At 42.6% G+C, this 21914-nt stretch overlaps 2 protein-coding genes across 2 annotated transcripts in view; both read left to right on the top strand.

The window, feature by feature from the left end:
* Positions 1–2164: 2164 nt before the first annotated feature.
* LOC142313137 (oocyte zinc finger protein XlCOF29-like) lies at positions 2165–6167 on the top strand. The gene is made up of 3 exons (XM_075352124.1): positions 2165–2286; positions 5718–5781; positions 5911–6167. Exons 1-3 carry the CDS (start codon positions 2165–2167, stop codon positions 6133–6135), a joined length of 411 nt encoding a protein of 136 aa, XP_075208239.1. The 3' UTR covers positions 6136–6167.
* LOC142313138 (uncharacterized) overlaps positions 6164–21914 on the top strand; it is a 180911-nt gene continuing 165160 nt past the window's right edge. The window contains exons 1-7 of the mRNA XM_075352125.1: positions 6164–6296; positions 6380–6477; positions 6675–6765; positions 19967–20073; positions 20203–20382; positions 20464–20587; positions 20671–20768. Coding sequence (XP_075208240.1) covers positions 6164–6296; positions 6380–6477; positions 6675–6765; positions 19967–20073; positions 20203–20382; positions 20464–20587; positions 20671–20768 — 831 coding nt within the window. The remainder of the gene's footprint in view (positions 6297–6379; positions 6478–6674; positions 6766–19966; positions 20074–20202; positions 20383–20463; positions 20588–20670; positions 20769–21914) is intronic.

A 21914-nucleotide genomic window follows, 5' to 3' on the forward strand; every position in this document is an offset into this window, starting at 1 on the left:
ATTATTATTCATAATCGCCATACACTTTTTCAGAGTTCTTCTCTCCACGACCTCCTCAAAAGAGTCAAGATTGCAGCCAACAGCAGAGCTTGCCTTCTTGATAAGCTTATTCAGCTTATTAGCATCAGAGACCTGCACACTACTACCCCAGCATCAGAGACCCGCACACTACTACCCCAGCGTATGAGTGCAAAAAAGATGGCACTCGCCACTACAGACTGGTAGAACATTTCTAACATTTTGCTGTACACATTAAAAGACCTCAGTTTCCTTAGGAAATACAATTTGCTCATCCCCTTCTTGTAGACCATCTCTCAGTGGCATCTCCAGTCCAGTTTGCTATCCAGGTGGACCCCCAAATATTTGTAACTCTCCACCTGCTCCACCTCCTGACCAGCAATAGTGATCGGTACATTCCATCTTTCTCCTGCTATAGTTAGCCTCCAACTCTTTAGTTTTCTTAACATTTAGTTGTAGATAGTTACCATGGCACCAATCCACAAAATTCGACACCACCCTTCTATATTCCTCATCCTTCTGGTCCCCCCTAATACATCCAACAACCACGGAGTCATCCGAGAATTTTTGAAGGTGGCAAAAATCAGATTTATACTGAAAGTCTGCTGTATACAGTGTGAATAGAAAGGGCACTAGCACCGTTCCCTGAGGGGCACCTACACTGCTCAATAATCTGCTAGACACAACTGCTCCCATCTGTACAAACTGTGGCCAATCTGATAGGTAATCAGTTATCCAATTTCGTATCCCCTCCTCCACCTTCGTATCAGTCATCTTTTTGTGTAGTAAAAGTGGCTGCAGGGTAGCTGCAGGGTGTTAAATGCACTCGAGAAATCGAAGAACATACGGCATCACTCACTCCCTGTATCTGAGTGGCCTAGGTTAGGGCATGTAGACCTCCTCAGCCCTAAGTTCTCTTCTAGGCCCAGTGGTGTTGTACTATCTACGGGTTCCTCACTCCTCATGATGGGCACTGTGGGTAGAGACCGACGGGTGCGTGGCATTGGTACAGGTGCAACTCTAGGTGTATGTATTGGTGTAGTGTCAGCAGGCCTCTCTGGTTCTGGCTCTTCCACGAGTTGTGGGAATGTTAGAACGGGAACAATCACTGCTCCATTTTGCATAGGCCAATATGCTGGGAAGTCACCTAGTACAGTGTGGATCACTTCCTTCCGTTTCTCGACAACCAGGGCTAGAGTGGGAACTTCTTCCAAGACCTTTAGAGGTTCCGGGCTCCTTTTCAAGTGGTCCCTGGAGACTGTAGCCGTAGTTCTTCCTTGGTCTCTGCTGATAAGACCGGTCTTCCTATTATCAAAGGGTTGGATGACATAGGGAATCCTCCCACTGGTCGTCCAATTTATGCAGCTTTCTTTTCCTCTTCAGCACCACTTCTCCTGGTGCAAAGGGGGCAGCCTTTGCCTGTTTGTTAAAATGCTGTTCTTGCTTTTCTCTACTTTGGTTCAGGTTTCTTTCCACATACTCCTGAATTTGGTTGTACTGCATCTTACGTTTGGAGTCCCAATCAGTAGTTTGGGAGATGGTCTCAGGGACTTCAACATCCATATCCAAGTCCACCGGCAATCTTCCAGGCCTTGCCCTCATGAGTTAAGCAGGCGTACACTTAGTGGAACTGACGGGGATGTTGTTATACATATCCACCAGATCGGGCAACCTCTCAGGCCACTGGTTCCGTTCTTCAAGGGGTAGAATCTTAAGCAGGTTGATAACTAAATGGTTCATCTTCTCAAACATCCCATTGGTTTGGGCATGGTAGGGTGTAGTACGTATCTTCCTGCATCTGTACAGGCTGCAGAACTCTTTAAAGATCTCCGCTTCAAAGGCAGGGCCTTGATCTGTGAGGACCCTCTCTGGGTAGCCATGAGGTCTGCAGAAGTGCGCTTGGAAGACCTTCGCTGCAGTATGGGCTGTTAGATCCTTGACGGGTACCACGACCATAAATCTTGAGTAGTGGTCCACTATTGTGAGGGCATACGTATACCCTCTCCTACTTGGTGTGAGTTTGACATTATCTAAAGCAACGAGTTCCAACGGCTGGCTGGTGATGATCAGCTGTAATGGGGCTCTCTGGCTGGTGCCATCCTTTCTTCTTAGCACACAGGGACCATAATCCCGGCACCATGCCTCAATGGATTCTCTCATCCCAGCCCAGTATAAGCACTCACATAGTAGCATTTCCAGCTTCTTCCAGCTGAAGTGTCCAGCTCCATTCATGATTGGCTTCCAGGACCACTGGCACGTATGCTTAAGGTATGACTATCTGACAGATCCTCTCATGCATCTTAGGATTGATCAGTCCATGTCTCTACCTCCTGCTCGGCTGCGCCTGTCAGCTGTCCGAGCACCACGAATGCGCACTGCCGGACAGTCATTGCATACATATCGAGAACAGTATATACCTTTTTCTTAAATACCTGCAGGGCATCAGGTCGGCCATCATACTGGGGCAGCCAGGCGGCACCGGGCATGTAAGGTAGGGTAATCGGCATAACTTGCGTGACCGCCAATACCGCTGGGTCCTCCGCTCTTGCGACCGGAGCGGGACCTGCCACTTCTCCGTCATGCTTCACTGCCGCGGGAGCTGCGGCTCCATCATCAGGCGCCGACATCCTTCCGGTCTTTCCCCCTTGGTTTTTGACAGCAGCCTCGAGGGACCCACTGTCCTTTGCTGCTTCCTGTTCTGGAGGTCACCGGGTTCCTCCCACGTTCTTAGAAGGCGGGGCTTAGGACTCTGCCTCTTTTCGGAGATGAAGATCGTGAGGTTGTGGTTTTTGGGTTCAAAGTTAAAGGACGGGCTGTTCGGCCTCAAAGGGATCTATTGCTAGATGGGTCAAAGAGGCTATTAAGGAGGCGTATATAGCTCAGGGTAGTCCAGTGCCTCTGGGAGTTACGGCACACTCTAAAAGGTCTGTGTCGACCTCCTGGGCGGAACATGCGGATGTGCCTCTGGATCACATTTGCAGTGCAGCCACTTGGTCTTTTCAAACCACCTTTTTTAACCATTACCGGCTAGATCTTTCAGCCAACTCTAAAGCGGGCTTCACACGGTACGATCTATTGTATGCTGCCCGTGTCGCACAAAGTTGTTAAACCCCCGTCACACGTACTTACCTGATGAGCGACCTCGCTGTGGGCGGCGAACTTCCTTTTCCTGAAGGGGGAGGGACATTCGGCGTCACCGCGACGTCGCACAGCCGCCGGCCAATAGAAGCAGAGGGGCGGAGATGAGCGGGACGTAAACATCCCACCCACCTCCTTCCTTCCGCATAGCTGTCGGGTGCCGTGGGATGCAGGTAAGCTGTGTTCCTCGTTCCCGGGGTGTCACACGGAGCGATGTGTGCTGCCACGGGAACGATGAACAACATGCGCTATTAAGAATAACTGATTTTTTAAAAATAAGCGACGAGTACACAATCGACGATTTTTTTAACGATTTGCGATCGCACGTAGGTGTCACATGAGACGACGTCGTGAACGATGCTGGATGTTCATCACGAAAACCGTGACCCCGACGACACATTGCACGACAGATCGTCTCGTGTGACGCCCACATAAGGTGTCTTTCAGTAGAAGGGTTCTACAGGCTGTGGTCCCTCCCTAATGGTGTTATCTTTCTAATCTCTCCGGTGGCTCTGTAAAAAAACATTACCGGTAAGTAATCCTGATTGATTTTTTTTTTTTTTTTTTTTTTTTCTTTCTACCACTAAATTAAAAAAAAAAAACCACTATGCATGTTTGGTATCTCCAGATTTGCACTGACCTAGAGAATCATATAAAAAAAATTATGAATATTGGAAGAGGAAAACGCAAAAATGAAAAATAGCCATGTTAGGAAGGGGTTAAAGACACAGAACATTTTAACCCCTTAGTCACCAAGCTAAATTTTTAACATCTGACATGTCTGTTAAAACCGAATCCTAAAGCCTGCTTTACACGTTTCAATGTGTCGTGTGATCGCATTTGCGATCGCACCCGCCCCCGTCGTTTGTGCGGCATGGGCAATTTGTTGCCCGTGTCGCACAATGCTGTAATCCCCCCGTCACACGTACTTACCTTCTAAACGACCTTGCTGTGGGCGGCGAACATCCACTTCCTAAAAGGGGAGGAACGTTCGGCGTCACAGAGACGTCACACAGTGGCCGACCAATAGAAGCGGAGGGGCGGAGATGAGCAGGACATAAACATCCCGCCTACCTCCTTCCTTCAGCATTGCCGGCGGGACGCAGGTAAGCTGTGTTCATCATTCCCGGGGTGTCACATGGAGCGATGTGTGCTGCCTCGGGAACATTGAACAACCGGACGTTTGATTTTTAGAAAATGAGCGACATGTCAACGATGAACGAGATGGTGAGTATTTCTGCTCGTTCATAGCTGTCACACGCTACGATATCCCTAACGATGCCGGATGTGCGGCACTTACGACGTGACTCCGCCGACATCTCGTTAGATATATCGTAGCGTGTAAAGCCCGCTTTACACTCTCACGAGGAAGGACAAATCAGGGAAGATGTAAAACCAAAAATTCACAGGTCCAAAAACAGGCTAGTATTTGCTTTAGGCTCCTGATTTGTCCCTGACTGACAACGGAGATTGGCACCCTCAGATCACGTAATCGCGCCCCCACTCGTCGACGACTGACCCAGAGTGTCCTTAACTGCATCTTAAGCTATAAACCAAGTGTAACACAAAAACAACAATAAACATAAAGGAATTGCACACAAGCAGGGGGTGAGACACAGGGCTAGGAATGTGCAAACACGGTTTTACAAGAATGATAGAATACAAGAAACCAAAAAGAATAACAGAATATGCGGAAACCCTCCTAAATGAAACAAAAGAAGGAATAACTGGGAAAGGATTCACACAAATAAACTGAAGAACAACAGCAATGCCTCAGTAAGAAAACCTTAACCGAGGAGTTGTGACTCCACACAACCATCCATCCAGAAATATATCCAGCACTGAGACATAAGTAGTGAGTGTAAATAGCCCCTCCCAAAATGGGACTGGGCAAATAAAACGAGAGAGTGCACACACCTGAATAGAAGTGAAACAGGAAGGCAGGGTGTCTATGGGGTTAAAGAGGCTGTTAACCATCTACATGCCTCTGTAACTGTTGACAGCAGTATCTAGGCGGTTAACAGGTCACGATTGATGCCAACACTGACCGTGGCTGATCAGAAGAGTGTCAGCTATAGTATACATTACCTAGGGATAAAGTGGCCACACTGCAGAGAAAATAATTTCTGGACAAAAGCAGTTGCTGGAGGAACCGTCTAAAAAGACATTTCCTGTTGTTTCTTTTCAAATCTTACAATATTAATCTTATTGATTTAGTGACTTATATTGCGCTGCAACAATGAAGAAAGTTTCTTTTCTTTGTTTAAACAAAATGGTGCTTTTTATTTTTTCCTATTTTGTGATTTTATTTTCCTTTTTGGAGACAAAGGATTTTTTTTTTATTTTCTACATTAACATCTTTATATTGTAACAGCTGGAAAATTACCTGAATTTCTTTATAAGATCCAACTGAGGATGTAGATATTCTCTGTCTGACCTCTAGATGTAGGACGTCCTCTACCTTATTATTGCTTTATACCAATATTGCAACTCTTTCTGTGGTTTGTGTTATTCATAGACTCTTCTTCAGTTTTTTCATTTACGTTTGTACAATTTTCCAGGGACATGATGGCGGAGAGGATATTACACCTCACCCTAGAGATCCTCTTCCGGCTTACTGGAGAGGTGAGAGATTCTGATGACGTCACATTACATCATTCTTATCTATGGGAATAACAGATGGACAGAACTGGAGAGGTGAGGACTCTGGAAATGTCTGTAGTGAGATTTATTACTGTGTCTCTCCATAACCAGGATTACACAGTAGTGAAGAAGACCTCTAGTGAGGGCTGTCAGGCCCCTGTGTCTGAGGGATGGGGAAGACCCCTGAGCCCAATCACTGGGCCTCCACCTCACCCCCCGATACATGAGGACATCAATGACCAGAAGATCCTAGAACTCACCTACAAGATGATTGAGCTGCTGACTGGAGAGGTGACACTGCTGGGAATGCTGGGACATTATACAGTAACGCTATGAAGGGATCGGGGGGTGACGGTATCATTGTATGTGTCAGGTGCCTATAAGGTGTCAGGACGTCACCGTCTATTTCTCCTTGGAGGAGTGGGAGTATTTAGAAGGACACAAAGATCTGTACAAGGACGTCATGATGGAGGCTCCCCAGCCCCTCACATCATCAGGTAATAGACAGGACTAAATACACACAGCCTATAATTATCTGTATGTAAGGAATGAATTCAGTCCCTGTATGTGTCTCCTCCAGTTCTATCCAGTAAGAGGACAACACCAGAGAGATGTCCCCGTCCTCTCCTCCCACAGGACTGTAAACAAGAAGATCCCGATATTCCTCAGGATCATCAGGTAGATGGAGAGAAGGTGCCATGAAATCTCCCTATGATGTGTAGACGGCTGTGAAGGTCTTTTGCTCAGTCTTGTTTTATCCTCCAGTATTATATGCTTTATACTTGTGTAATGAGAGCGGTGGAGATGGCAGGATTAGAGCTGATCATAGATCTGACTTCTCCATCTGTCTGTGACTTTTACAATATTTGTTTCAGGGGGAAGATCTGCCCCATATTAATACTACAGAGACATATGTGAGGGGTGATGAGCGGAGTAAAGAGGAGATTCCTACAGATAACCGCCCAGGTGAGTAGTGACCACTAAATGCACGTGGCTGCACTCTAGTCCAGGACACAGGTTCCTTATGACCCTTTGAGGGCTGATTTGCCTTTGGTAACACTGATGATACCAGCTCAAAACACTGAGGACAACAGCACCTTGCATGTATGAATACAGCCCCTTGAGATATTGTCAAGGCAGGAATTTTGGGTTGAAGACTGCTAATGGAGTCTTCATTTGGGATATCCAAAGACGGTGCCGTATTAGCTGTATATCAGAGCCAATATATATCAATGTATATATAACAAAGAACACACAGACATGCTCTCTTTCAGCCAGCGTCATCAACTAAGCTCGTTTAATTTGATAGCTCCAATTATACAGTAAGTAAGCATGAATAACCTTGAAGCTAAACAAGGAGTGCTTTCACTCCCTAATTTCTCACACAGCACATTGCCTACCTCCCGTACATTCCTTCTGTGTGAACATTGCTGATAACACTTTTACAGCTTCACATTCTGGCTTCATCATCTTTGGTTAACTCCTTCATGATTATACTATAGGTCTGTGCAATTGCTACATAGACAGACAGATAATTATACAACTACATCTACATTTTGATTATTTATATACACAGATATTCTTATTACGTTTGAACAAACAAGCTATAGCTCAGGCGACCTACACAATCCCCCCCTTAATAAAATATCTATGAATATTATTAACCTTAAATTTTAAAATTTTTACAATTGAGATATATTTTATTATTTGGGACTTTAATTATATTTATATCTATATATGCGGGCTTTTCATGAGATCGGTTTAATTTAACACTACAGACTTTAACTCTCCCCTTAAGTACTTATTTTATACATTAAAAATAACTTTTTGATTTATAGGGGCAATTAGAATAGGCGTTATTACTCTCATTAGGGCACATTATCCTGATTAAGAAAGATTGAATCTAGACCTTATTTAAAAATTAGCACATAATTAAAAAACAAAAGGACATTTGCTACAAATTGTCCATGGTTCTTCTTTCCGGATATGAAACAAAAAGGAAGATGCTTGGTCAGTGCTAGTCCACTTAGGGCCACTTTGTGAACCTGGATAATCTGCTCTTGATAAAAAAAAAAAGAAAACATGATGAGGCTTCATGTATACAGTTTGTGATGCAGACTTGGAAAAACCTTCTGGGATAATGGGTAGAATAGCGGCCGCTTTCTGCTTCGGTTGTGTCGGGTCCATTGGTTTCTGAGATGTGACGTCAACTCGTGTGTCACTGCCAGTGCTCAGCAGACTAGGCCGGGGAGACATCAGCCTGATGGGATAGGCTCCTCCAAAACTTATCCCAAAATGAAAGAATCCATAGCTAGTATTTTATATTAAGGAAAATCACTGAATATATTCATATGTGTTAGTAGGAGACAAAAACATTTGTAAATGGTTAGATTACATTAACCAAACCACATTTTTTGGGTCTATGAAATGGCTGAATTAAGTATTTTAGATTACTCAATTCGTACCCTCAACAGTCCCCCCTTTGACTCACTTCTGCCATTTCCAAATCCTAAGGGTACTGTGTTCCCTTAGGAAAAGAGGAAGAAAGATCTGTTGGAAATCCTGCCTGACTGAACGTTGAGGCATGGGTGGAGAGGGGAATGAGATTTCTTCGACCCTTCTGCAATGCGGGGCTTGAATCCATGTTGTTCTGCCGTTGAGCTTTATCGAAATTTCGTGTCCTTTTAGGATTAATCAGTCTCCTGACTGAAAACCATATACTACTAACTCTGATTTAGAATCTGAAATTAGAAAATACACTTATGTAATTTTCTAATTAGTCAATCATATGAAAATTATACGTGCTTTGCGCTAGACCAAAAAAAAAAAATTTTACATTGAAACCTGTTTATTATTAAAGAGAAACATAACACACACTAAAGAGAAACAAAACACGCATTGGTTTACAACTTATTAGTTTTTTGGGTTTTTTTTACATACCACTTGCATTATGTGGATTTTCAGCAATGACGTCGTTTTCTGCACTGGAAAGCCTCTGACCAGACCTGGAAAGAAATCTACACAACACGCACAGACTTGCATATAACGTGCTCATGATATACATCTATAATCAGTATGCAGTATCTAAGAATGGGTAGAGCAGGTGCAGGGTGTTTCTACGGACTCTTTACAGTTTTTCCTCATTGTTTTAAGAACGTGCTTCACAAGACCGGGTGAGTCTGCCCACCTGGCTACTGAACCCTGGCATCACCAAAGCGCACACTGATATCCAACTTTCGCAGATGTTAGCCCATGTTACTTGGGCCATCATTAAGAAGAGATATAATGGCAGAGAAAGCTTACCTCCCTTCATCCACAGACCTTCCTCAGTCAGCCGGCTCCCTGCGTCTCGCACTCCACTCCTTATTGGTTCACTTTTTCCTGTAGGGATTTAAGAACACAAGTAGTGACAGAAGTCACTGACGTGACCGGTGACACCGAGGCATGGTCTTTATGCATGGTAAAGGACTCCTCAACTCTAGGCCGGTTCACTGCTTCTTGGTCAGCTGCACCAGTGCGAGGATCTCCATCCGATTCCATCAGCTCAGATCTAGATTTTCTTTTCGGCGTACCTAGCTTATTTCACAACAGGAAAGATCTACATCCTACATACATTTTGGCTATCTTACCTACCTCTGCTCCACCCATCTAGAGAGGTACTTACGTCACTTCCTCCTGTACCGATAGGAGGGGGGAGTGGCCTAAATTTAGACTACCTCATGTTGTGCAAACCATAGCATATCCAGTGCAGAATCGACCACCATCTGGTTTCATCTATGAAAAGAAAAACTAAAAGAAATATGCATTAGATCATTCTTATAACAGACATGTTTCATAGTAGTCCAATAAACATGATACAACTGTTGCAAAAGAAAGGCCAGCTTTAAAGCCTATCCAATATGTCTGCTGTGCCTTTTACTGCTGGAAAAATATAATAGATATTTACTTTTCCCCCCTTTGTATGTTTTGTTTTTATATACTATTTTGGCAAAATTGATAGGTTTATAACAGCAGACAATATAATTAAACAACTGATAAATATAACCTATACTTTACTGGGGAATTTTGAAACCTTACAACACGGTTCATAGATATGCTGTACCTACAAAAGAAAGGAAAGTAATCAATATTGGCAGTTTGTATGCAAAAATAATACAAAACAAAAACATAACCATAAAAACAAAAAAAACTAATTTGTATATTTTAAGAAATATACTTTTCCCTGCAAAATTAATTTAATTATTTAGGTATTGGCAGAATACTATTGATAATTTCTTGTCAAATTTTGAACTCTAAGGATTAAATAAAATCTACTTTATTAGCCGGAGAAAGCACTTGTTAGTATATAAAACACATATAGTCCTGCAAATCTCTGCAGAAGCCATTCTTTTTTTTTTTTTTTTCTTTCTACTTCGTCAGTTTTTTTTATAACTTGTGATAAGTACACCCTCCCACATATCTCTGCGGGCTTAGCAGGCTTATGGCCCCCCTTGTCCTTCACAGTACGCAATGTTATAACGGCTGGTGGGAAAAACAGATACAAGAAAAAAAAGCCATGGGCAGAACTTTCATTACAGGAATATATAAAATATATTTTTGTACCGTGTCAGCCAACAGAGACAAAAGTACTACAGAAACATATATTACAGAAGCCTTAAGATTGATGGAGTGGAATGGAGAGCATCATTAGAGCGGGTAGCTTGGGACTGGAAATCACTGCAGCAAAAAGGCAAACAGTCCAGGGCTCCCCGCTGTATCACTAGGGAAGGTTGGGGCAGACTCGTGGGTGCAGCCCGGACTGTGGGCAGTATCTCGGAAGATCTCCTGGGACTGATTTAAAGGGATACTGTGATACTCTGGGAAAAGGCACACCAGGCTTCAGGTAGATCACTACTGGATCTACAGGGAGTTTACCCACAACATTAGGCCCTTTTGACTACAATAGTCCACATCAGATTTATTAGCACATGGCATAGAGAGCATCACAGTAGGGATTGCCCATAGGGGGCAAGTCTCCTCACACCCTTCTGGGAAATATAATTTTTGTCAGGGTGAGAGTAATACCTCCTCTATTATAATTTATGGCGGCCTTTAATTTATTTAACAAATGAACCAGCAACTCCCACTGGGGCAAAAATAGCAAAATATGGTTGGGAGTTATATCAGACACTTTATTAATGGAATTGGTTACAACAGTGTCAACTATAAATTTGAAAGAGGCCCCTGCAATACTTATTTAATCTGACCATTACAGTATAAATTTATGGACGATGGCTTTGGTTTTGGGGCCTTGGACAGGAGATTGGAATAGTGGGACACGGCATCCTCTCCGGAAATGCCCGGGCTGACCACAACGCCAACAATTCCGTTGCTGGCTCTGCTGGTTTTGTTGATTGGGAGCTACGTATACGGGGTTTGGGCCCTGTCGGGGCATGGGCTGTAGTGGGGGCTGCGGTTGTATACCCAAATTGATCTTGAGCCCATCTTTTTAAATCGGCACAATACTGTTGTCCACTTTGGAAAGTGGTGTCATCAGTGCCTGTGGGCATTGTGAGATGGGGTTTCATTAAGGGCCAAAAACTGTCTCCTTCTTTTACTTTGGTGAGATTAACAAGGACCTTCCGAGCAGCTGAATATAACTGGTGGACCTGTAGCATCTTCCTATAAAATCGCATAGGGTTAATGTCGGGATCTGGCAGAAAGGAGATTAATGCCGCTGACTGGATGGGGTTGAAAGGGATATATTTAAATAAAGGCTGTTCCTCGGCAGGTTCTGGGTAAAGATCACTATGTGTGCTAGGGTAAAAGGGAGGATCCAAGGGGAGGGGACTGGTAACTGGGGAGCGTGACGCCAGATTGGCCGGTGAGGGGAGAGACGGCATTGCAGGTATGGGAGGGACCAGAAGTATGGGTGTGGAAAGGGTTAAGGGATGCTGTATAGTGACTGCAGCATCTGTGAATATCTCCGAGACGGGGTAATAGAATGGGGATCAGGTTGTGGGGCAGCAACAAAACAACCTGTCGGAGGACCCTCAGATCTGTCCTCAGACTCGGGTAACATATAGAAAAACACAACATCTCCTCGCTCATCCTCTTCTTTGACCTCAATATATCCGTCTGATAGCAATATCTGCGTTATTCTGTTAAACAATTGAGCATCAATCAACAAATAATACTCTGAAAATCTCCGGGGCACGATGCACAGCTGAACTGTCTCCAGCACGTGCCCCTCCCTAAGGAATGTTTACTAAATCCATTCTGTGAATCCTCAGGTTTCTTAACCTTGTCTTCTCCGTTCTAAACATTTTTGCTATCTTGGTGGTGTTTGGATTACATTAATTTATGACTATGTGGTGAGCGTTATACCGCGGCCGGAACTTAAGGCTACACCTCTATACTAGCTGCTCCCTCAGCTATATAGTAATAAGGGGTATCCCGTGATATGGAGGAGGGGTACAAAATTTATTCCCTCCGGACTTGATCAGCTGCACCAAAATGAATGTCCTAATCCCTATCTTCAGCCACGGGAACACCCCCCCCCCCCCGCGTCTTTAATTACAGACCACGTGAGTCTAACTAGCTATATCCAGCCACCACCGTCTTTCCTGCCCTAACAACCGTCCTCTGGATCCCGTGTGACACTCGATCCTTACCTCAGGGCTTGGATCGTGCTCTGAGCCCCAGCGGGCACTACCCCTGAGTCACAATCAGGTACCTTTTAACACCGATAAGGACACACAGCCCATCACTCCCTCCTCTCCAAGAACAACCACAATGGCAGTGAATACAAAATATGTAACACTCACCGAGGGTTGTAGGGGATCAGCCTGGTTGGAGCGGAGGGAGATCTCGGTCCGCGACGTCCAAACCATCGGTATCTCCAGGTCGGCAGTGCGTCCGTGGAGCCCGACGTTGGGCGCCAAACTGTCAAGGGAGGAATTTTGGGTTATAGACTGCTAATGGAGTTTTCGTTTGGGATATCCAGATACGGTGCCGTATTAGCTGTATATCAGTGCCAATATATATCAATGTATATATAACAAAGAACACACAGACATGCTCTCTTTCAGCCAGCGTCATCAACTGAACTCGTTTAATTCGATAGATCCAATTATAAAGTAATTAAGCATGAATAACCTTGAAGCTAAACCAGGAGTGATTTCACTCCCTAATTTCTCACACAGCACATTGCCTACCTCCCGTACATTCCTTCTGTGTGAACATTACTGATAACACTTTTACAGCTTCATATTCTGGCTTCATCATCTTTGGTTAACTCTTTCATGATTATACAACTTTGAATTATACTATAGGTCTGTGCAATTGCTACATAGACAGAGAATTATACAACTACATCTACATTTTGATTATTTATATACACAGATATTCTTATTACGTTTGAACAAACAAGCTATAACTCCTGCGACCTCCACAATATCTCTTCTCTCTTCCTAAGCAAGGTGGATCACATGATTTGCATACCCACACAGATATTGGAAGTATATAGGACATCTGTGCACACAATACCTCATAGGGGGCTTTCCCTATATTTCGCTGAAGTATAAGAAACAGGTCCAGATATAGGACTGGTGTCCAACACATGTCCTTGTGTATAACGGTGTTCGCTACAACATAGATACAGGAAACATTTGTCAGTTCCTGGTAACGCAGAGCCCTCTACATCTTCCACAAGCTTCTAACTATGGAATCCATCTGAGTGCCATTTCTCTGATTTTATAAGACACTGTGCACACAGACTCTCCAGATAAGTCCCTTGATAAAGGCCCAAAAGGCCAAAACGTTGGTCTCTGGACATCTGTATCCTCTTTTTTTTACCCCCTTTTTTCTGCTTGAAAATATAAAGTGGACTTATATTGCAAATATTATTCTTTGGACTCTTATTATTTCACCTATGGTGTGCCGAAAATAATCTACCTTTATGTGACTTCATTTTTTTTGAGCACCCAATTTTTCGAGTGAGCAGACATTACTCTCTAAATAAATGCAGAGAGGTCACAGATTCTTGTTAGTCGCATTGCAGATGGTCGCTTTTTTTTATTGTATATTTTCTTTCTTTTAACCCAAAAACATATTATATGTGGATGAATATAGAATTAGAACTATAACATATACAGGTGCATCTCAATAAATTAGAATATCATCAAAAAGTTAAATAAATTAGAATATCATCAAAAAGTTAATTTATTTCAGTAATTCAATACAAAAAGGGAAACACATATTATATAGTCATTACACACAAAGGGATCTATTTCACGTGTGTATTATTTAGAGTCATTACACAAAGTGATTTATATCAAGAGGTTTTTTTTTTGTTAATGTTGATGATTATGGCTTACAGCCAATGAAAACCCAAAAGGCATCTTGAAAAGTTAGAATTACCACAAAACACCTGCAAAGGGTTCCTAAGCATTTAAAAGGGTCCCTTAGTCTGGTTCAGTAGGCTATGTAATCATGGGGAAGACTTCTGACTTGACAGATGTCCAGAAGGCAGTTATTGACACACTCCACACGGAGGGTAAACCACAAAAGGTCCTTACTAAAGAAGCTGGCTGTTCATAGTGATTATATCCAAGTGAATTAATGGAAAGTTGAGTGGAAGGAAAAAGTGTGGTAGAAAAAGGTGCACAAGCAACCGGGATAATCGCAGCCTTGATAGGATTGTTAAGAAAAGGCCATTCAAAATTTGGTGGAGATTCACAAGGAGTGGACGCTGCTGGAGTCAGTGCTTCAAGAGCCACCAAACACAGATGTATCCAGGACATGGGCTACAAGTGTCGTATTCCATGTGTCAAGACACTCATGACCAATAGACCACGCCAGAAGCGTCTTATCTGGGACAAGGAGAAAAAGAACTGGACTGTTGTCAGTAGTCCAAAGTGTTTTCAGATGAAATTATATTTTGCATTTCATTTGGAAATCGCAGTCCCAGAGTCTGGAGGAAGAATGGAGGCCACAATCCAAGTTGCTGAGGTCTAATGTGAAGTCTCCACAATCAGTGATGGTTTGGGGAGCCATGTCATCTGCTGGTGTAGGTCCACTGTGTTTTATCAAGACCAAAGTCAGCGCAGCCATCTACCAGGAAATTTTACAGTACTTCATGCTTCCCTCTGCTGACAAGATTTTTGGAGATGAAAATGTTATTTTCCAGCAGGACTTCACACCTGTCCACACTGCCAAAAGTACCAATACCTGGTTTACTAACCACAGTATCACTGTGCTTGATTGGCCAGAAAACTCACCTGAGCTAAACCCCATAGAGAGTCTATGAGAGACACCAGAGCCAACAATGCAGACGAGCTGAAGGCTGCTATCAAAGCCACCTGAGCTTCCATAACACCTCAGCAGTGCCACCGGCTGATCGCCTCCATGCCACATTGCCGCATTGATGCAGTAATTCCTGCAAAAGGAGCCGCGACCAAGTATTGAGGCGTTTACTGCAGACTTTTCAGTAGGCACCAACATTTCTGAGCGTAACATCATTTTTTCACTTGGTCTTCTAAAATATTCTAATTTCCTGAGATAATGACTTTTGGGTTTTCATTGGCTATCATTAACATTCAAATAAATAAACAGATTACTATTATTAATAATAATATTAATAACAATCTGTTTCTTTCTGTTAATGTTGATTATGGCTTACAGCCAATGAAAACCCAAAAGTCATTATCTCAGAAAATTAGAATATTTTATAAAACCAACTGAAAAATGATGTTACAGATGAACAGGTGAAATAGATCCCTCCTGTGTGTAATGACTTTATATAATATGTGAAATAGATCCCTTTGTGTGTAATGGCTCTATATAATATATAGGAATAGATCCCTCTGTGTGTAATGGCTATATAATATACAGGATTATATCCCTCTGTGTGTAATGACTCTATATAATATATAATAAACACGTGAAATAGATCCCCCTGTGTGTAAAGACTATAATATATAGAAATAGCTCCCTCTGTTTGTAATGACTCTATATAGTATACAGGAATAGCTCTCTCTATGTGTAATGACTTTATATAATACGTATATAGGAAAAGATCCCTCTGTGTGTAATTACTCTATAATGTATAGAAATAGATCCCTCTGTGTGTAATGACTCTATATAATATACAGGAATACTGTAGAGTCTTCTGTTCTTCTTCGGTGAAATAGATCCCTCTATGTGTAATGACTTTATATAATATCACTGCACTCACACTCCCCACATGCAGGATCTATACTTCCAGAAAATGGTGGATGCGTTCCCGGAGCGTATCCCCATATCTTGGAACACAGAGTCATCGTGGGACCTCTATAATGGATTACAGCGGACCAGTTGTTTGTTTTTTTTTCTTCAATAAATTGGTGAAAGAATGTTTAAGGGAGTGTTTTTTCAAATACATGTGTTTTGTCTATTTTCTTTTTTTTATTATTGACTAGGTTAGTGATGTCGAGTATCTGATAGATGCTGTGACATCACTAACCCCAGGGCTTAATGCCAGGTGACACCGCACCAGGGCAGCGGATGAGCTGGGGCACAGCACCAGGATTGGCGCATCTAATGGATGCGCCACTTCCGGGGAGGCTGCGGCCTGCTATTTTTAGGCTGGGAAGGGCCAATAACTATGCACCTTCTCACCCTGAGAATACCAGACCACAGCTGTCCGCTTTACCTTAGCTGGTGATCCAATTTGGGGAGACCCCACGTTTTTGGTTTTTTTATAATTATTTATTTATAAATAATTATAAAAAAGAGCCTCAGGTGCCCTCCAAATTGTATCACCAACTAAGGTAAAGCAGATAGCTGTAGTTTGCAGGTTGCAGCCTTCTGCTTTACCCTAGCTGGCTATCAAAAATGTGGGGACCCCACGGTTTGTTTGTATTTTAATTATTTATTTTTTAGCTAAATACAAGGCTAGGCACCCTTTACTGTCACATGAAAGTCACTAAAGGGAGCCAGCTTAGAATATGCAGGGGGTGGGACATTATATATGTGTTTGACATCTCTCTGTCTGCCTATCTATCCCAGCATTTTAGGCTGCGTGCCCGCGATTAGGGTTTCAAGTGTTTTGGACGCTGTGTTTTCGCTGCACCCAAAACACTGCGTTGTACAGTAGAGGTGCAGTGGAAGGATTTTTAGAAATCTCCTGCCCACTGTGCTTACTTTCTCCGCAGCATAAACTGACATCTGGCACTACAGCATGTCAATTTATTTTTTTTTTTTAACTTCGTTTTATTAACAATTTCAAACATGGTACAACTGACATTTGCCATATAAAGATAGCTCCGTATATAGATAGTAATATTTAAATATAACAATAAACAGTCATATAAAGTCCATAATATCTTTAGCACTTAAGATAGAACAATGTTATTATCCATTACTTATCATTTGCATATATATCTAATTTTATATTGAGCATAAGAACAGCTGTAACCATCAGCATGACCATATTTTGAAAACAAGATAGAAAGAGGAATAGAAAAAGGAAGAAAGAAAGAACAACAACAGCCACATTGCATTATTATACCTCAATATACCATTGGACAGTGTTTCATATCCCAACCTCTAGCGGGAACCACCATTATCCGCATAATCTCCCTCAAACCTCCGCAAGTGTGTCTGGAGAAGAATTCCACAAACCCCAGATTTTGTTAAATTTTCCCGGGCACCCCCTATTATAATATACCACCCGCTCATAGACTATGGTTGCATTGACTAGTTTAACCCAGGACCACACAGTTGGATTCGAATCTCCCATCCACCTCAGAGCTATTAATTTCCTAGCCAGAAACAATGCCTCTCTGAGGAATATTGTCATGTAATGATCCCAGGACTCTTCCTCCACCCCCCCAAACTGGCATATCAAAGGGTCACACAAAACAGGAATCGACACAATCGATGTCAGCAGAGATGTCACTCCCCGCCAGTACGAAGATATATTGGGACAGCTCCAAATCATATGTATGAAATTTGCCCCTGAGAGATGACACCTCGGGCACTCCGATGTACGAGAACGGCCCATACTAAATAATCGAGTTGGAGTAAGGTATGCCTGGTGGACAATGTAGCATTGAATCAACTTATTATTAACCGAAGGGGATACCGCAGTCGGAGATTCCAATATCTCTTCCCATTCCTCTCCCTGTAGAGAGGGAATTAGAGATTTCCATCTATCCTGGGCTGGCAAGGGGTCAGACTCCACCCCCACTGACAACAGGTAAGTATATATAGCTGAGATGAGGCCTCGAGGTCCTTGTGATTTTAGAATACCTATCATAGGAAGTGATGATATCAATTTCCTCACTCCAATTTTCTGTATGTGGGATTGAATCGCTGTGCGAATCTGCAGGTATCTAAAGAATTGTGATCTTGGAACATTATATTCAATCTGGACTTGTTCCAGCATGTCAATTTATACTGCAGAGACGAGTGTTTTCTGCGGAAAGAATAGAGCTAAAGTCAGCAGCGGCCCGAACCTGTATCGTGGTCACGTGCAGCTGCGTTCCCCCGTGGACATCACTCACATCTCCATAGACTCCGTGTCGCTGGATCATTGGCACATAGCCTAAAAGTGAGAAATTTGCTGCTAGAACAACATTTTTGTGATGCCCCAGGGGGTTCAAAATGCTCATTACACCCCTGAATAATACCCTTGAGGGGTCTAGTTTCCAAATTGGGGTTACTTGTGGGGGTTTCTACTGTATAGGTTGCAAATGCAACATGGTGCTCACAATCTATTTTAGCTTTTCCAAAATTGAAATGGTGCTCGTTCGATTCCAAGCCCTCCTGTTTGTCCAGAGGGTTTTGGCCACATGTGGGGTATCCCTGTGCTCATAAGAAATTGGATAACAAACTGCGGGGTCCACTTTTTGGTGTTTCCTCGTGATAAAGTGAGAAATTTGGTGCTACAGTAAGATTTTTGTGAAAAAAATGAAATTCTTCAATATGACGACCTAAGCTTATCAAAATCTGTGAAGTACCTGTGGGTTCAAAATGCTCACTATACTACCGGATAAAATCTTTGAGGGGTCTAATTTCCAGAATGGGGTCACTTGTGGCAGAGCTCTAATGTTTAGGCACCTCAGGAGCTCTCCAAACGCGACATGGCATCCGCTAAGGATTCCAGCCAATTTTGCAGTCAAGTGGTGCTTTTCCCGTCCGCGCCCAACCGTTCACTTAAACAGTTGATTTCCAGCACATATGAGGTATTGGCATACTGAGGATAAATTGTACAATACATTTTTTGGTGCATTTTTTTCCTGATACCCTTGTTAAAAAAAAAAAAGCTACTTGGTTTAAAGTAACAATTTTGTGGTAAAAATGTATTTTGTTTATTTTCACAGTTCAAAGTTATAAAATTCTGTGAATCCTCCGGGGTTTCAAAGTTCCCACCAAACATCTAAAATACATTCCTTGAGTGGTCTAGTTTCCAAAGGGGGCAATGCACCTAGGATTTCACTGTATTGAGCGCCCTCGCTGGCTGCCGGCAGTGTTTTCTCTGGCTGGTCTCCCCGAGATCAGTGATTGTTTTGTCTTTTGGTCTATTAGGCATTGCTCCCACCTGGCCAGAATCCTACTCCACACTGATGAGGGGCAATACCCCGAAATAGCTGCCTGTGGATGGATGCCTGGCCTTGATATTTCCCTTGTCATAACTTTAAACTTCTCAAAGAGTTGGATATTGACTAAAAGGGCCACTTCATATGGTGGTTATGGTGGTTTCCTAAAAAGAGCCACTCCTTGGCTAGGTCCTTCCCGGTGAGATATCTGGCTAGTTTCTGTGTCGAGACTCCTAACAGAGGCTCCACGGACTTTTTTGATTTTTGATTTAGTGACATATTGTGCAATTTTCTTTATTTCTGCTATTTTGGAAGAGCAGTGGATTTTTTGATCATTTATTTCATTTTTTTTTTTAGCGAGATATTATTTTCTTTATTTTATTTCCATTTTCTCCATTGAGATCTTTATATTATAACAGCTGAAAATCTCATATGGATTTATATATAACTGACGGGACATCGCTCTTCCCTGTCTGACCTTCTAGATGTATGAGGACCTCTACCATATTATTGCTTTATACCAACATCGCGGCTCTATTCATTGTATTTTTTTTTTTGTTCTTTGTGTTTTACATCGACTTGTTTTCATTTGCCTTTTCATTTAGGTTTCTACACTTTTTCTGACTCGTCGAGGATGGAGAGTGAAAGGGACAAGATGGCGGAGAGGATATTACACCTCACCCTAAAGATCCTCTTCCAGCTTACTGGAGAGGTGAGAGATTCTGATGACGTCACAGTACATCATTCTAATCTATGGGAATAACAGATGGACAGAACTGGAGAGGTGAGGACTCTGGAAATGTCTGTAGTGAGATTTATTACTGTGTCTCTCCATAACCAGGATTACACAATAGTGAAGAAGACCTCTAGTGAGCGCTGTCAGGCCCCTGTGTCTGAGGGATGGGGAAGACCCCTGAGCCCAATCATGGGGCCTCCACCTCACCCCCCGATACATGAGGACATCAATGACCGGAAGATCCTAGAACTCACCTACAAGATGACTGAGCTGCTGACTGGAGAGGTGACACTGCTGGGAATGCTGGGACATTATACAGTAACGCTATGAAGGGATCGGGGGTGACGGTATCATTGTATGTGTCAGGTTCCTATAAGGTGTCAGGAGGTCACCGTCTATTTCTCCATGGAGGAGTGGGAGTATTTAGAAGGACACAAAGATCTGTACAAGAACGTCATGATGGAGGTTCCCCAGCCCCTCACATCACCAGGTAATAGACAGGACTAAATACACACGGCCTATAATTATCTGTATGTAAGGAATGAATTCAGTCCCTGTATGTGTCTCCTCCAGGTCTATCCAGTAAGAGGACAACACCAGAGAGATGTCCCCGTCCTCTTCTCCCACAGGACTGTAAACAAGAAGATCCCGATGTTCCTCAGGATCATAAGGTAGATGGAGAGGAGGAGCCATGAAATCTCCCTATGATGTGTAGACGGCTGTGAAGGTCTTGTGCTCAGTCTTGTTTTATCCTCCAGTATTATATGTTTTATACTTGTGTAATGAGAGCGGTGGAGATGGCAGGATTAGAGCTGATCATAGATGGGACTTCTCCATCTGTCTGTGACTTTTACAATATATTTTTTTTTTTAACTTCATTTTATTAACAATTTCAAACATGGTACAACTGACATTTGCCATATAAAGATAGCTCAGTATATAGATAGTAATATTTGAAAATAACAATGAACAGTCATATAAAGTCCATAATATCTTTAGCGCATACGATAGATTAATGTTATTATCCATACTTCTTATCATTTGCATATATATATATATATATATATATATATATATATACAGTTAGGTCCAGAAATATTTGGACAGTGACACAAGTTTTGTTATTTTAGCTGTTTACAAAAACATGTTCAGAAATACAATTATATATATATAATATGGGCTGAAAGTGCACACTCCCAGCTGCAATATGAGAATTTTCACATCCAAATCGGAGAAAGGGTTTAGGAATCATAGCTCTGTAATGCATAGCCTCCTCTTTTTCAAGGGACCAAAAGTAATTGGACAAGGGACTCTAAGGGCTGCAATTAACTCTGAAGGCGTCTCCCTCGTTAACCTGTAATCAGTGAAGTAGTTAAAAGGTCCGGGGTTGATTACAGGTGTGTGGTTTTGCATTTGGAAGCTGTTGCTGTGACCAGACAACATGCGGTCTAAGGAACTCTCAATTGAGGTGAAGCAGAACATCCTGAGGCTGAAAAAAAAGAAAAAATCCATCAGAGAGATAGCAGACATGCTTGGAGTAGCAAAATCAACAGTCGGGTACATTCTGAGAAAAAAGGAATTGACTGGTGAGCTTGGGAACTCAAAAAGGCCTGGGCGTCCACGGATGACAACAGTGGTGGATGATCGCCGCATACTTTCTTTGGTGAAGAAGAACCCGTTCACAACATCAACTGAAGTCCAGAACACTCTCAGTGAAGTAGGTGTATCTGTCTCTAAGGCAACAGTAAAGAGAAGACTCCATGAAAGTAAATACAAAGGGTTCACATCTAGATGCAAACCATTCATCAATTCCAAAA

This window comes from Anomaloglossus baeobatrachus, chromosome 5 (assembly GCF_048569485.1).
Source record: "Anomaloglossus baeobatrachus isolate aAnoBae1 chromosome 5, aAnoBae1.hap1, whole genome shotgun sequence".
Classification (NCBI taxonomy): Eukaryota; Metazoa; Chordata; class Amphibia; order Anura; family Aromobatidae; genus Anomaloglossus; species Anomaloglossus baeobatrachus.